General features: G+C 37.6%; 1 protein-coding gene across 1 annotated transcript in view; it reads left to right on the top strand.

The window, feature by feature from the left end:
- LOC144519920 (CUB and sushi domain-containing protein 3-like) overlaps window positions 1–8,361 on the top strand; it is a 262,641-nt gene extending 254,280 nt beyond the window's left edge. The window contains exons 66-70 of the mRNA XM_078253451.1: window positions 1,877–2,035; window positions 2,426–2,538; window positions 3,174–3,261; window positions 5,013–5,154; window positions 5,893–8,361. Coding sequence (XP_078109577.1) covers window positions 1,877–2,035; window positions 2,426–2,538; window positions 3,174–3,261; window positions 5,013–5,154; window positions 5,893–6,052 — 662 coding nt within the window. The 3' untranslated portion in view covers window positions 6,053–8,361. The remainder of the gene's footprint in view (window positions 1–1,876; window positions 2,036–2,425; window positions 2,539–3,173; window positions 3,262–5,012; window positions 5,155–5,892) is intronic.
- The last annotated feature ends 4,537 nt before the right edge of the window (window positions 8,362–12,898 follow it).

The following is a 12,898-nucleotide window of genomic DNA, read 5'->3' as shown; positions in this document are numbered from 1 at the left end:
CGTAGAGGTTTCACTGTCTTTACTCTAGGCCCTTAGCTCTTAGTGCTGTACCTCAGTCAGCGTTTCTTACAATTGAGAAAAATAATTAACATATGAGGAAAATTAGAACCTGGTGTGTATTGTTTGTCTGTTACCACTCTTTTGCAGTTACATATGCAGTACATTCTAAGAGTTAAGAGTAAATAATTGGTAGAAATGCATAATTACATATAATTATTACCAGGGCATATTACTGTAAGAAACCACAGATATGTGCAAAATCTACTAAATACATATGTAATTTGTCTTAGAAATGTATTAATTTATTAGAAATTATTGGGGCAACAAGGTAACGACTTGCAGATTATACATCATACATTCATGTAACCAGTAGAGATTACTATGTAATATTCAAAAGGCACGTAATCTGCCTTCAGTGTCAATGAACATTGTATTGCAAAAAAGACATATTACAAATGGTTAAGATTATTGTAATAGAAAGTAACAAGTAATTACAATTGGTTTAGTACCGTTTGTATAGTTTGTTTACGAAACATCCTAAAATGAAATCAGACCCTTAGGGCAGGTTTAATCTTTTCATTTTTCTGCCGTTTATACCAACATGTACTATGTACTGTTTTTATCCATACGTCTTTACCAACGTTGTTCCAGGAATGGCAATGTTGCTCCATCGGTTGGTTGGTCCACCATTTTTTTGTATTTTAGAGAAACGTTCATGTCCCCCTCAGGGTGAATTGGATTCACTTTAGTGATCCTTTGACTTTTCATCTAGCGCCATCATCAGGTCAAATTGTTTATTTTCATATTTTTATAGTTCAGTTCTTTGTTTAGGGCCAAAATACCTGCAAAACTAATGGAATTCTCATCAGCCTCAGCTGTAATGTGTGTTTAGTGGTAATTGGTGAATTTTAGCATGCTAACATTCTAAATTCAGATGGTGAACATGATAAACATTACGTGCTAACAGCAGCATGTTAGTATTGTCAATATGAGCATGTTAGCTTGCTGACATTAGCATTTAGCTCAAAGTATAACCTCACAGAGCCCCTAGCATGGCTATAGACTCTGTCTGTTTCTGTGAAGGGATTTAGTAAAACACAAATATGCAAGCCAGAGATATTCCTATGATACAACCAAGTCTGAAGCACATCCTTAAGACCAACTAGGCACATTGTATCCATTCACATTTACCCAGGAAGGTTGAAACTGTACTGTGAAACAAATTGCCGGCAGTATTTATCCCTTATAGAATTACATTTTATCATTGCTTAATCAGTATCATACATAGTAATAAGATATTGCCAACGTAATAATGTTACATGGCACCTAAGTCCCTTTTCCACCTCTTAAACCTTACCTTCCTGTTGCACCAACAATAATTATACAGTTTTTAGTTTTAGTTCCTGTTATTAACAACAGGCAATCACCATTTTGAAAGGATGATTTACTCATAATTCCCTACTAAATAATTACCAGTAGATTCTGTAAAAGTTCTACAAAAAGTTTAATCAGTGCAAGACTGTTAAAGTTGTTCCTAGTTCACAAAGTGATTCCAAAGTTATCTCTTTCAGAATGTATTTAATTATCATTAATTGAGATTGTCAAAGCAAAGCACGAAACATATTATTCAAACTGAATGAAAAGACTTGATTCTACTTCATATCTAATTACCATTTTGCTGCGTGGGTGCAAGTATTGAGCTTGCATTAAAGACATAATAAAATAAAAACAATGTAGACTCATATTAGGAATGATAACTTCCACATTTTCATACCTTTTTTATACAATATATATTAGTATGGTATACCATAGTTCTTTTATGCTATTATTTAATGTCATTATTTAATGAGTTTTCATTTATTTCTCTTTCCTGAAGTTCCTGACCACGTCTTTGCCCCCGATTTCGTGTGGAAGGGTTCCTATGATTACAAAGGCCAGAAACAGCCAATGACTTTGACAGTCACACGCTTTAATGCCACAACGGGAAAAGTCAATGTAACTTTAACCGACAATAGCATGGAGTTTCTGCTCTCTGGTGAGTCAGCTATAAATCATCTGTCTTCTACTTCCTCCCCTCCGCCTCCACTCTCCTCCTCTCACTACAGCTGTATGTCACTTCCATTTATTTTGAGGGTTTCCTCATGTCAATCAGTCAATCACCAAATGATCTCATGCATGACAGTGGAAATTAACTATTGGCTCTAGAGACGGATGTGTTAGTCTGCGCTGACTGACTAACTGCCCACTCAAGTCACTTTTCTCCTCCCCTCCTCCCTCAGCTGTTCTTACTGCTTCTCTTCTGCTTCTCTTAATTTTCTCCCCTTCTCTCTGCTTCTTCTTTTTTTTTCTTTTATCATTCCGCGCACTCGTATTGCCTCATCTCTTTATTCACATCATTCCTCGTATTGCCTCTTCCACCTTGTAGGCGTGTACAAGCGCCAGGAGGCACGGTTAATGCTTCTGCTGTACCAGATGACAGCGCTGGCCCACAGCTCCTTGAGCAGGATAACTGATGAGACCTGGGCAATGGATGGATTTGTAAGTATACACAGGAATTTGTAAGCAGCTGGCCAGTGAACCTTTAAAAATAACCAACTACTAAACTGAACTGAACTATCTTTTATTTTAAGAAAGAAACTGTGACAACAAGCCATTACCATTGTCATTTCTTGACTTATGGTCTGTTTTTCTTTCCATATATTTACGTTGACTGTACATTTAATGCACTAGTGGCTCTGTATGAGCTGTATTAGCGTTCCCGCTTTGACAATTTGCTGAATAACCTCAGACACACACCTGACATCTAAGGGACCTGGAACGACTGCAGAGCAATTTTAGTTGGTGGAATTGAAGTTCCTCTGCTAAAATAAACTTCAAGGTCCGCTTAATAAGAGCGTGTGACAGCTGACTGCACACCGCTGAGCTATTGATAGCATACTGCACAGCTTCTAACACTGGTTTAGAAAAACAAAGGTGTTATTTTTGAATGTAGCATCTAGCATGACAGAATGTGTTGACTGTCGTACTAAATACAGTATGCCGTAGGTAGTTTTTGATGTGTTGTGGAATAGATGCGACACTTTTAGGTGCCTAGGAAAATCAGATTTTATTAATGCAGTTGTAACAAAACGTACTGTTTCTCAAGCTTTTTGTTATTGTTTTTTTGCTACTAGGTTTCAGCTGAGCCTGAGGGTGGCAGCTTTGTGTTCCAAGGCTTTATACAGGGTAAAGACTACGGACAGTTTGGACTACAAAGACTTGGTATGTGTCTTTCCAAATACAATGAATCCCATTGCCATCGTTCACTCATCTTTCATTCTCACAATAAAAGTAAAGAAAGAGATGGTATTTAAACCCCTCCTCCACTCAAAAAAGTATTCTGATTGTCGTGAATGAATGATGTAGTAGCAGAATTTGACATTAAGGAGTTTCTCTCTTTCAGATGCATACATACATAGCCTGGGCACCAGGCGAATCTCAAAGCTCATGTTTGATTTGCTCCGCCAGATACGTTTGGTCCCCCGCCCGTTTAGACAGATCTCTGACCAGGCCCTGGCCAATCACAAGCGTTTATCTCATATGGGGCAGGTTTGATACGATGACTGTCCATTACGCAAATTACGTAATGACTAACTAACTAAAAAAAACAACCAAGATGGCTGCAGCTGATGTGGAACTTTACGTTGAAGTACTATTTTTAAACTCTGATGGGAAAAATGGTAACTCTCTTTTACAGACATGTTGATGCTACACAGCTCATCTCTGCATGTTGTAGTCTATTTACATTTGTCTGTCGCTCAGTGCTACGTCACGTTTCGTTGCGATGATTGGTTGTAGGTATATCCAATCGCATCGCAAAGGCATTTTGGTCTATAGCCACTGATAACTCCCATGGAAATCGAAAATGAACTGACTCACATTTGCAATTTTGTCTGGCGATGTCAGGCTTATACATACAAGCATAATTTGTGACATCACAGCTAGTTCCAATATGCAACTTACACAACTGTGATGTGGAAACCTTTGGCACACATACACTGAGAATAACTAAATCTTGTGTCCAACAGTTAAACTTTGGAAATCCAAAAAATATTTTCATATTTAAAGATTCTGAATGTTTCAATGAGGGAGACAAAATAGATTTTTCAGAATTTTCAACTACTTAATTTAATTTATTGTGGAAAGACATTTTTTTATGTATGCAGGGATCTTTAATTTTGCTGTCATGGCAAATCAAAATTATATTACAAAATGTTGCAAATGTGGAAACATTAGTTTTATTGAGACGGACATATGAAAACATCTTTGGTATGTATATACTGTATTTAATCCTTTAGTGTAAATAGATTATTCACTGTCACTATGAGATCCAACAGACATGGGGTATTTTATAAAACAACATTATGACTTCTCATTGACTTTTCTTGAGGTCACATTTTGAAAAAATAACTGAAAACTGAAACCCAATGGACTTACATTTCTTTCTAGTAACACCTTGTTTATGTTTTAATAAGTCTGAGTTAAATCACTCAAGGATTTCTAACACCTCCTTTGCAAATAATATTTACGCTGTATTGTCAGCATACATACATGTACAGTGTGTCAACCACTTATTGCCACTGTCATGCAACACCGAGTAGATTATTCTCTTCCACATCATTGTCCTTCATTTCTTTGTGCCCAACATTCCTGTTGTCATCATCTCATGATTGTCTTCAACAACATTATCACAGCGATCGTTATCAGTAAGATCATTATGGTTGGCGTCTTTATCAACTGGCTGCTGTGTCTCCGACTTGTCATTGTGATCATCTTCCTCTTCATTATCATCATCGTCATCATCATCATCATCGTCAGTAGCAGATGATAAGTACCTTTCTATTTTTCCATTTATTTTCTCCAGTGTTTGTTTGTGCCATTTTGTTAATCAGATTATTTTACATGTTCTTCATTCAGTTAGTCTGTATTATGACTATTTTTCACATTCTTTACTAAATATGTTTTTCTTCCAGGTTTGAGTGTGAGAGAGAATGTTACACTCACTGAGCCTGAAACCAACGGCTCCACCAACAGCAGTTCTGTTGCTGTCGCTATCCTCGTGCCTTTCTTTGCCCTCATCTTTGCAGGCCTCGGATTTTATCTCTACAAACAGCGGTATGTAATGTATGCTGGTGTCTTCCGTACTAGCTCGGAACCCAAATTCAGTAGCTACTGTAGTCTGTCCTTTTTGGTCCCATGTGAGTAAGAAAGTAGTACGTTTTCATGAGTCTGTGTCCCATGCTGAGTTTTAAAGTTATTTAACACAGATCTCTAATGTTAAAAAAGTTTTAGAAACCCAGATTTATGTAGATGTTTGTACAGTTGCAGCCAAAGGAAGTGCACATCAAGGTGAGGTAGATAGTACACTGTGGCCCACTTCCACAGCTTGCTTTACTGCAGTAAGGTTCCTCACTGGATACAGTAGCTTACTTGGGAGAGGCTTCAAAGCATGATGCAATATTAGTCAACTGGTTACCATCCAAACCACATTACACAGGAGCATACGTCAGGCATTTTTAATGAGAACAACTTCACTGTGATATGTAATGTATGTCCATATGCAAATGCACTGTATGAATGCGTTGTGCGTAGACAAGTGGATTTAGTCAAAACAATAGGCTACATAAACGCAGGACCTGTGACATGCAAATTCTGCACTTATTATGTTAGTAACCAGTGAGCTGGCATGGGCTCCTCTGACTGATCTTTTCAACAATAATTACCATTAAGCCTCATTTACCTATTGAAACTGACCACACCAAGTTAATGGAGACATGTTAATTGGATTGGAAGGAGGTGAGATAATTGGGATACTGTTTTTCAACTAATATGCAACCACCTTTTTTCCCCCAGGAAAACAGATAAAGCGCAGTACACAGGATGCTCTGTCCACGAGAACAACAACGGACAGGCCACTTTTGAAAATCCCATGTACAACACAAACACAAAAGCCGCTGAGGGGAAAGTTGTCCGCTTTGACCCCAATCTCAACACCATCTGCACCATGGTTTGATGTCTACTGAGTATGAGCGAAAGACAGAAGGGGCGAGAGAGTCACACATAGAGGGGAGAATACAACTTCTCTTTGTTTGCTTAACATGAATATAATCAACATATTTATATTTTCCCTGTTTCTAATGATATACAACAAAGACACAGAATTGCTCAGAAATATAAAGCACACTTTCAGCAACACTTGCAATCGATCGTATACAAAAGGTCAAAGATTAAAGAGAGAGAAAGGAGAGGTCCCACGCCTTTCTGGATCTTCCCGTAGTTTGTTGAAGAGACGTGTTCTTTACACTCTGTGAGTGTTGGCTTCATGAATAAAAGAGCCTCTGGCATTAAGATAAAAAATAGAGTATTTTATGCTTTGTTGTATAAATATAGAGGGGTTACTTTACAATGCCAAATAAAAATGTAACTTTTTTCTTTTGAAGAAAGGAGCCCAAATCTAGACCCTGTATTTTTATTTTTGTCTTAGTCTCGCATTCATTCTAATGAGTTATTTTTTTTCTTATAGAGGTAAGGAGCCTCTCAACTGTAAGTCGATCAATATCATCTTTAGAATCTATTTTTCAAGCAGTGGAGTGTGTGAGAGGAGATGAGGAAGTAGAGAAGAAACTGCCTCTCTTTCAATAGTGGCTGTGCTGTAGCCTGTTCAAAGTTATGTGGTCAATTATACCTCTTAATTGGATGGTACCTCCTACTGAAATCCTCCTATGAAATGAAATATATGGCCAGGGATTTAATTACTGTGCAGTAAAATATTTTGAGTGCCATTGGGAATGCTAGGGCTTTTATTGTTACAGTGCAGGTTCTTTACGATAGATATAGTCAACATAAGGGTTTATTATCAAGTTGTGTGCAATGAATTGTTTTGAATGAGTTTTTGACAGAAATGTTGTCTAAGAATGAGAGTTAAATTGCTGACTAGTCTGAGAGTCTAGTCAAGGCAAACTGTACCTCTCAGTATATTGATCGTGTGGGGCTGTAATCAAATCATCCATCTATTTAACATGTTCTTAAGTTAATGCAACTGTTCTGAAAACAGATTTATTTTTAGCAAATTTGTTGTTATTATGATTTTCCAGCTCTTTTTGTGTCTCAAATGAACCAAATTTGGTGTGAATTAACCCTAGCCTCGACCCTGTATATATATCACAGATCTCAAAGTAGGAGTTCCTTGCTTAGTTATTTCAGGTTTTATTGGATACCTACAGTGCACAGTACCTACAGCTGGCCAGGTTTCCCAGAAGTGTATTTAAGCCTGGATGTCGGAAAATTAAGTGCAAAGATGCGTCAGTGGGCAGTCTAAGGTCGGATGAAACTAGTTGTCTTGTTTTATGTTGCTAAAAGGTTTGACATGCATTTGCCTTACTTTAGTAATTCCAAGACAGAACAAGTGCAACTTCCACACCATCTCTGTTTTTTCGTAAACTAAGTGTTTGTGTTTCTGTACAAACTTTATTCTTTTGGGAAACCGTGCCTTAGTAAGTAAGTTCTTAATCTGTACTCCTACTCTGAGACACTTTGTGAATACACAGCCCTGGCCTATTTCATTGACACACACACTGATAAAAATGGTTTCAAGGTATTACTGAACCATCAGCTTCTGCCAACAAATGTATAGTATAAATGAAAACAATTTGCACATTTAACATGAGCCACCATCCAAGTCCATCCATGTTTAAAAAAATGAATTTGCCACTGTCATTTCTACATTGCAGTGCCTTGAATACTGTATTGTCATACATTTTTAAGGAAGACATAACATTTATTGCATTAGTAGAACTGTACATCAATGTAATTTATCTGCACAGTTTGCAATGATTTAGCTGAGTGATGTCAGCTCTGGTGGTTTATCTAAGAGGTGTGTTTGCAAAAGCAGCTCATACTTTCATACCTGTGCATGTTGGCAAAAAGTGATCCAGTATAGCAATTGCTGCTAAAGTACTTTGTACCACTATGTTGATTCCTGTCATTGCTGTTACATTTTGTACATTTATACAGTTTTGATACTTGATGGCATTCTTTGGCAAGATGTCTTGTGTTATCGATATGTAATATATTTTGCGAGTTCATATTTCTTATGGATGAGAAAAGAAATGCATCTGGTAAAAAACAGTATATACGGCAAGTCAATCTCACATCAGACTCTGGAGTAGAGTAGAATGCTTTTAAATGTACCACACAATTGTTATCCCAGTTAGAAACCTGTGTATATAAATATGTACATATTACAAAAGTTTTGTAAAGAGATATATTTTTTATGCAAATAAAGCATTTGTAAGTTATTGAATATGTTGTGTAAAATTTCACATGTAAATGTCATGTATGATCAAAAAATGTTTTGTATTTTTTCTTTATCAGCAATGTATAAATCCTTAATTTATATATAAAATATAAAACAATGAAGTTCAATGTTGCTATTCTCTTTTATTAATAGAGATGCCATTGGTTTAGTCTCCGATATGAAAGTCTGCACTCTGCTCCAGTATTTTTAGTGTAAGAAAAGCTGTTGCATTGTAGCAGAGAGCTTTTATCATTCAGTCTGCTGCTTCTCTCCATTGCACCTTTTACAGATTTTTTAATGAGTTTTCCACTTGCTGACCACTGCTTGCTTCAGCCAAAATAAGCAGTGATATTATCTCTGTCCAAGGGACACTATATATTTAAAGACTGCCTCTAACAATCCACTGTGCTCAGTAATCCTTGTTAACATTAGCACCTGGTGTGAGCAGAAATTCAGTCTCAAACTTCAAAACACGTTTTAAAAGTAAAATGGTACTATAATTTGACTTCTCATCATATGCATCTCCACACATTCAAGAGCAGTCAAACTGCAGCTCATCTCTGCTGTGATGTGAATCACATTTAACCTGCCTATTTCTGTCAGGAGATAAGATGAATTATAGTCTCTTTTTTTAAGTTGTTTCACACATCTTCAGAGTGGGCAATTTTGACGATTGACGATTTATGGGCCTTGGTAGAGGTTCAGCTAGTGCTGCCAAAAAACAAGGTGATTTTTACATACAATGTTGCATCATTTGAGGGAAAACATGAACCTGTTTTTTTCAAAAAAAACAGAATTTACCATGACGTGGTATCTACAATATGAGTATGTGCATTTGTAACTGAAACTGTATAATTGCAGAAAAGTGGTATGTCTGAAAAGAGTTTGTGGAAGTTATCTTATTTAAAGTTAAGTGTTCAAACAAATAAAAGTAGAGTATCAGAAATTATAGAAAGTGGAACATCATTAGCTGGAAGATGGACTGGATTGAAATAGGGATATATTTGCCACAGTCATGGCAACATGAAGAGGTAACAGTTTGTCAGGGCATTATGTAACTGATCAAGATGAAGCTAATTACAGTGATCAAAGTAGAGACGATCAATAAGGGAGTGACCGACATCACTGAACACTCAAAGAAAGTATGAAGAGCCCCCCTAAAAATCAAACAACATGCACTTGACTGGCAGGAACAGGTTTGATTTCAGACTCGGGTTAAGCATATACTTTAAATTCTAAGCCTGGGATTTGTGTATGGATTAGAAATATTTGCCAGAAGGATTTTCCATTGAAGTTACTCCGAAGCTTCATCAAGCAGATTCCACCCAAAGGGTGATGATGTAATATAGCTGGTGCTAGGATGAGATGGCAAGTAGGCTCCGGGTGTTTGTTCAGCATGGGTGTTATGCTCAGTGTAATTCACCAGCAAGCGTTTTGGGTAGCCTCTAGCTCACCCAGTAGGAGCGTTTGCCCCATGTTGGCTGAGTCCTGCAGCGGCGAAGGGTTCAAATCCAACCTGTTGCCCTTTACTGCGTGTCATTCCTCATCTTTCTCCCCCTTTCATATCTATCGACTTTCTAATAAAGGGAAAAGCCCCAAAAAATAATCTTTAAAAAAAGAACTTCTAAACTCTGACTTTAACCCCCTGTTTTCTCTTAAAACGGCATATAGCTTCATCAGAGCTCTGGTTTCTGTGTTGGAAAATCCTCTCTGGTGTTCAGCGATGGGCTTCTGTTGCTGTTTGTACCATGTCATCCTACAAATTCTGAATTGAAATTTGGTGACTGAGCAGGTTAGCGCAGTATGCTGATTTCACTGTCCTGTTCATGGAGGCATTTGTGGTCTGTTGGCGTGGGCATGTGCCTGCTGGAGAAAATCAATTTGCAGAGGTGCATGTGCGGGTACAATGAAGGGATGTTACTGGCTGCCTCTGATATTCAGATACCCCGTGGCATTCCTCCACTTTCTTCAAGGGGCTGAATGTGTGCTGTGAAATTACACCACACAACATCAACAGCCAGAAATATTGACACATTGCAGGATAGATTGAAACACCCACGGTTTTGTACGTAACAATAGTTCTCACCCGCATAAAACAACAGGGACTCTTATTGATCTGAATGTGCACAGAATCCTCTAACTGGATTTTTTCACTCCTCGTCCTGTATTGCAGTGTCTTGTGTTTACTGAGAGAAGCAGAAGTTGTGAAGTTGTTGGTTTTCCACCCTCACGCGTGTCAAAGCATAATGTGTTGTGTGTGCTTCCATGGATTTTTTGGCTCTAATGTGATGGTTTGTTAGTTGACTAACTAGCTTCTCTCTCGCTGCATATTTTAGTCTTTCACTAATGAGCCATTTTCCACCACTCCGCTCTCATTGGCCAGATGTCCTCAGGGTGGTGGACTGTCCCTGATATAGATGGGAAGCTGTTGAGAAAGGAAAGCCCCCAGGACATTTCAGTTGACACACTTAAATGCATGTAAACCTATCTGAATGTCATGTCTTAATTGTCTCAGCACTTTAAAAAAAAGAGTCCATATTTTTAATTTTACTCAGCATTTTTATCCATGCATTTTCGATGAAAGCTTAAATTTTGATCTGGCAGATTTTTAAGAGCACACTTTCCTAATGATTCGTGCACTAAGTTAGTCTGGCTATCACCAGACCAAGCTCAATCTTTTAAGATTGAGATCAAATCGCCGGCAGATCGGGCTGGGTTTACCCAGTCTAGCACTAAGTCACAACATTTTCACGGTTCATAACGATGAAATTCATGTCTTGGATAATAAGACTGAGATTTTAATATTCTGCAGAACAGTTTCCGAGAGCAGGACCTAGAAGAGTTATACAGTTTAATATACTCTTTTTAATCTTAAAGTGGATAAATAATGTACATTTCTCCATAACCATTTTAGCTAAATACATTTTTAACCCACAGCCTACAGTAGATCAGGGAAGTTAAACTGAGGTCTGTGTGTGTGTGTGTGTGTGTGTGTGTGTGTGTGTGTGTGTGTGTGTGTGTGTGTGTGTGTGTGTGTGTGTGTGTGTGTGTGTGTGTGTGTGTGATATTATCAAGCAGTTCTCATCATAGCAGGATGATGTTCCAACTACTGGGATAGCATACATTTAATTAGACTAATGCTATTTTTAGAAGCAAATGTGTTGCTAGATTTCTTCCTAACCTTACCATAAAAACCTTAAAGGAATAGTTTGACATTTGAAATATTCTTATGTGCTTTATTGGCAAGAGTTATAGGATACTATAGTTAGAGGATACCAGCTGTCTCATATCTGGCTGTAACTCTGAGGTTGCTAAGGCTAAAGACACCAAAAAGTTACTTTACCTGGCAAAAAAATATTAAATAGAAAATAACACAACTTGTCATTTCTACACTCCTGTTTTCCTCTGACACAAACAAGGTATACAATGTTAATTAGTGAGCTTTGGAGGTGCAGGTTTTTAAGTCTTTATGCTAAGCTAAGATAACCGGCTGCTGCCTGTAGTAAAATAATACCACATAAAGATAGGTGAATGTGTGCAAATCATATAAACTAGTCCTCACAATAGATGTGTGGATGGTAGGTGATGCTGTCAATTCAAATGGCATTTTAATGAGTTGCGTGCACTGTGACTATTGCATCTCAACATCATCACTGAGATCATGTGTACATCAGAATCAATCACAATCGGAAACAATTCCTGCACCTGGCAGTTTTTTGTATAGTGCTGCAGAGACGTAGTGATATTTCACATTATTTCTGAGTACATTACACCATACTATAAATCATTTCAAAATTACACCATACTATAAATTATTTCAAAACATGGAGAGGTTGACAGCTCTAAGCTTAAGGCTTGATTAGATGATAACACGTAAGAATCACGTTGTAGAACTCACTGTTAAAACATTAGAAAAAACATACCTGGGAGTGAAATTACAAATTCCAGCCTTGAGCCAAGTCCAGGACCTTGATATACTGTACAAACACAGTGTGAACACTAAAGCTCTTCTAGGCACATGACAAGTTTGATCTAATAGCTCACATGGTGTCCAATTTACTAGCCCCCTGTCTTCAGCAATTAATTGTGGAAATGTTCTAAATTAGGTTCTAATGCCTTGTGACACGCTCCTGAAGGAGGCAGATTCAGTTTGATGTGACATTAGCGTCTGTACACAACAGATTCATTCTTGTTCTTTGAAAAAAAAAAAAACTTCACGACATTCTTCACTCCGGGAAAGTCACTTCTCCCACAAGGCAAATCCTTAAGACATCAAATTGGAGCTGGTAATGTACTCCGCTGTATGGAGGATGAGCCTTACAAAGGACATGAGTACAGTTTTAAAAACACACAATATTGTAATTTCATCAGCTCTCAAAGCCTCAAAGCCTCACTGTAGTCATAAAAAAAGAAACTCCTACGCTCCCTCTAAGAAAAATCCAGAAAAAATAAACCCCACAACACAGAGCAGCCTGCTTGTGATCACTCCGGCTTTTGAGTGAGTAATCGGGCTTCATAATTGAAACAGCACATGTAATATTTTATTCAGGGGACCATAGCTAC

This window comes from Sander vitreus, chromosome 6, assembly GCF_031162955.1.
Source record: "Sander vitreus isolate 19-12246 chromosome 6, sanVit1, whole genome shotgun sequence".
Classification (NCBI taxonomy): Eukaryota; Metazoa; Chordata; class Actinopteri; order Perciformes; family Percidae; genus Sander; species Sander vitreus.
Note: the sequence above shows the minus strand (reverse complement) of the source record. Positions and strands in the feature narration are given on the sequence as shown.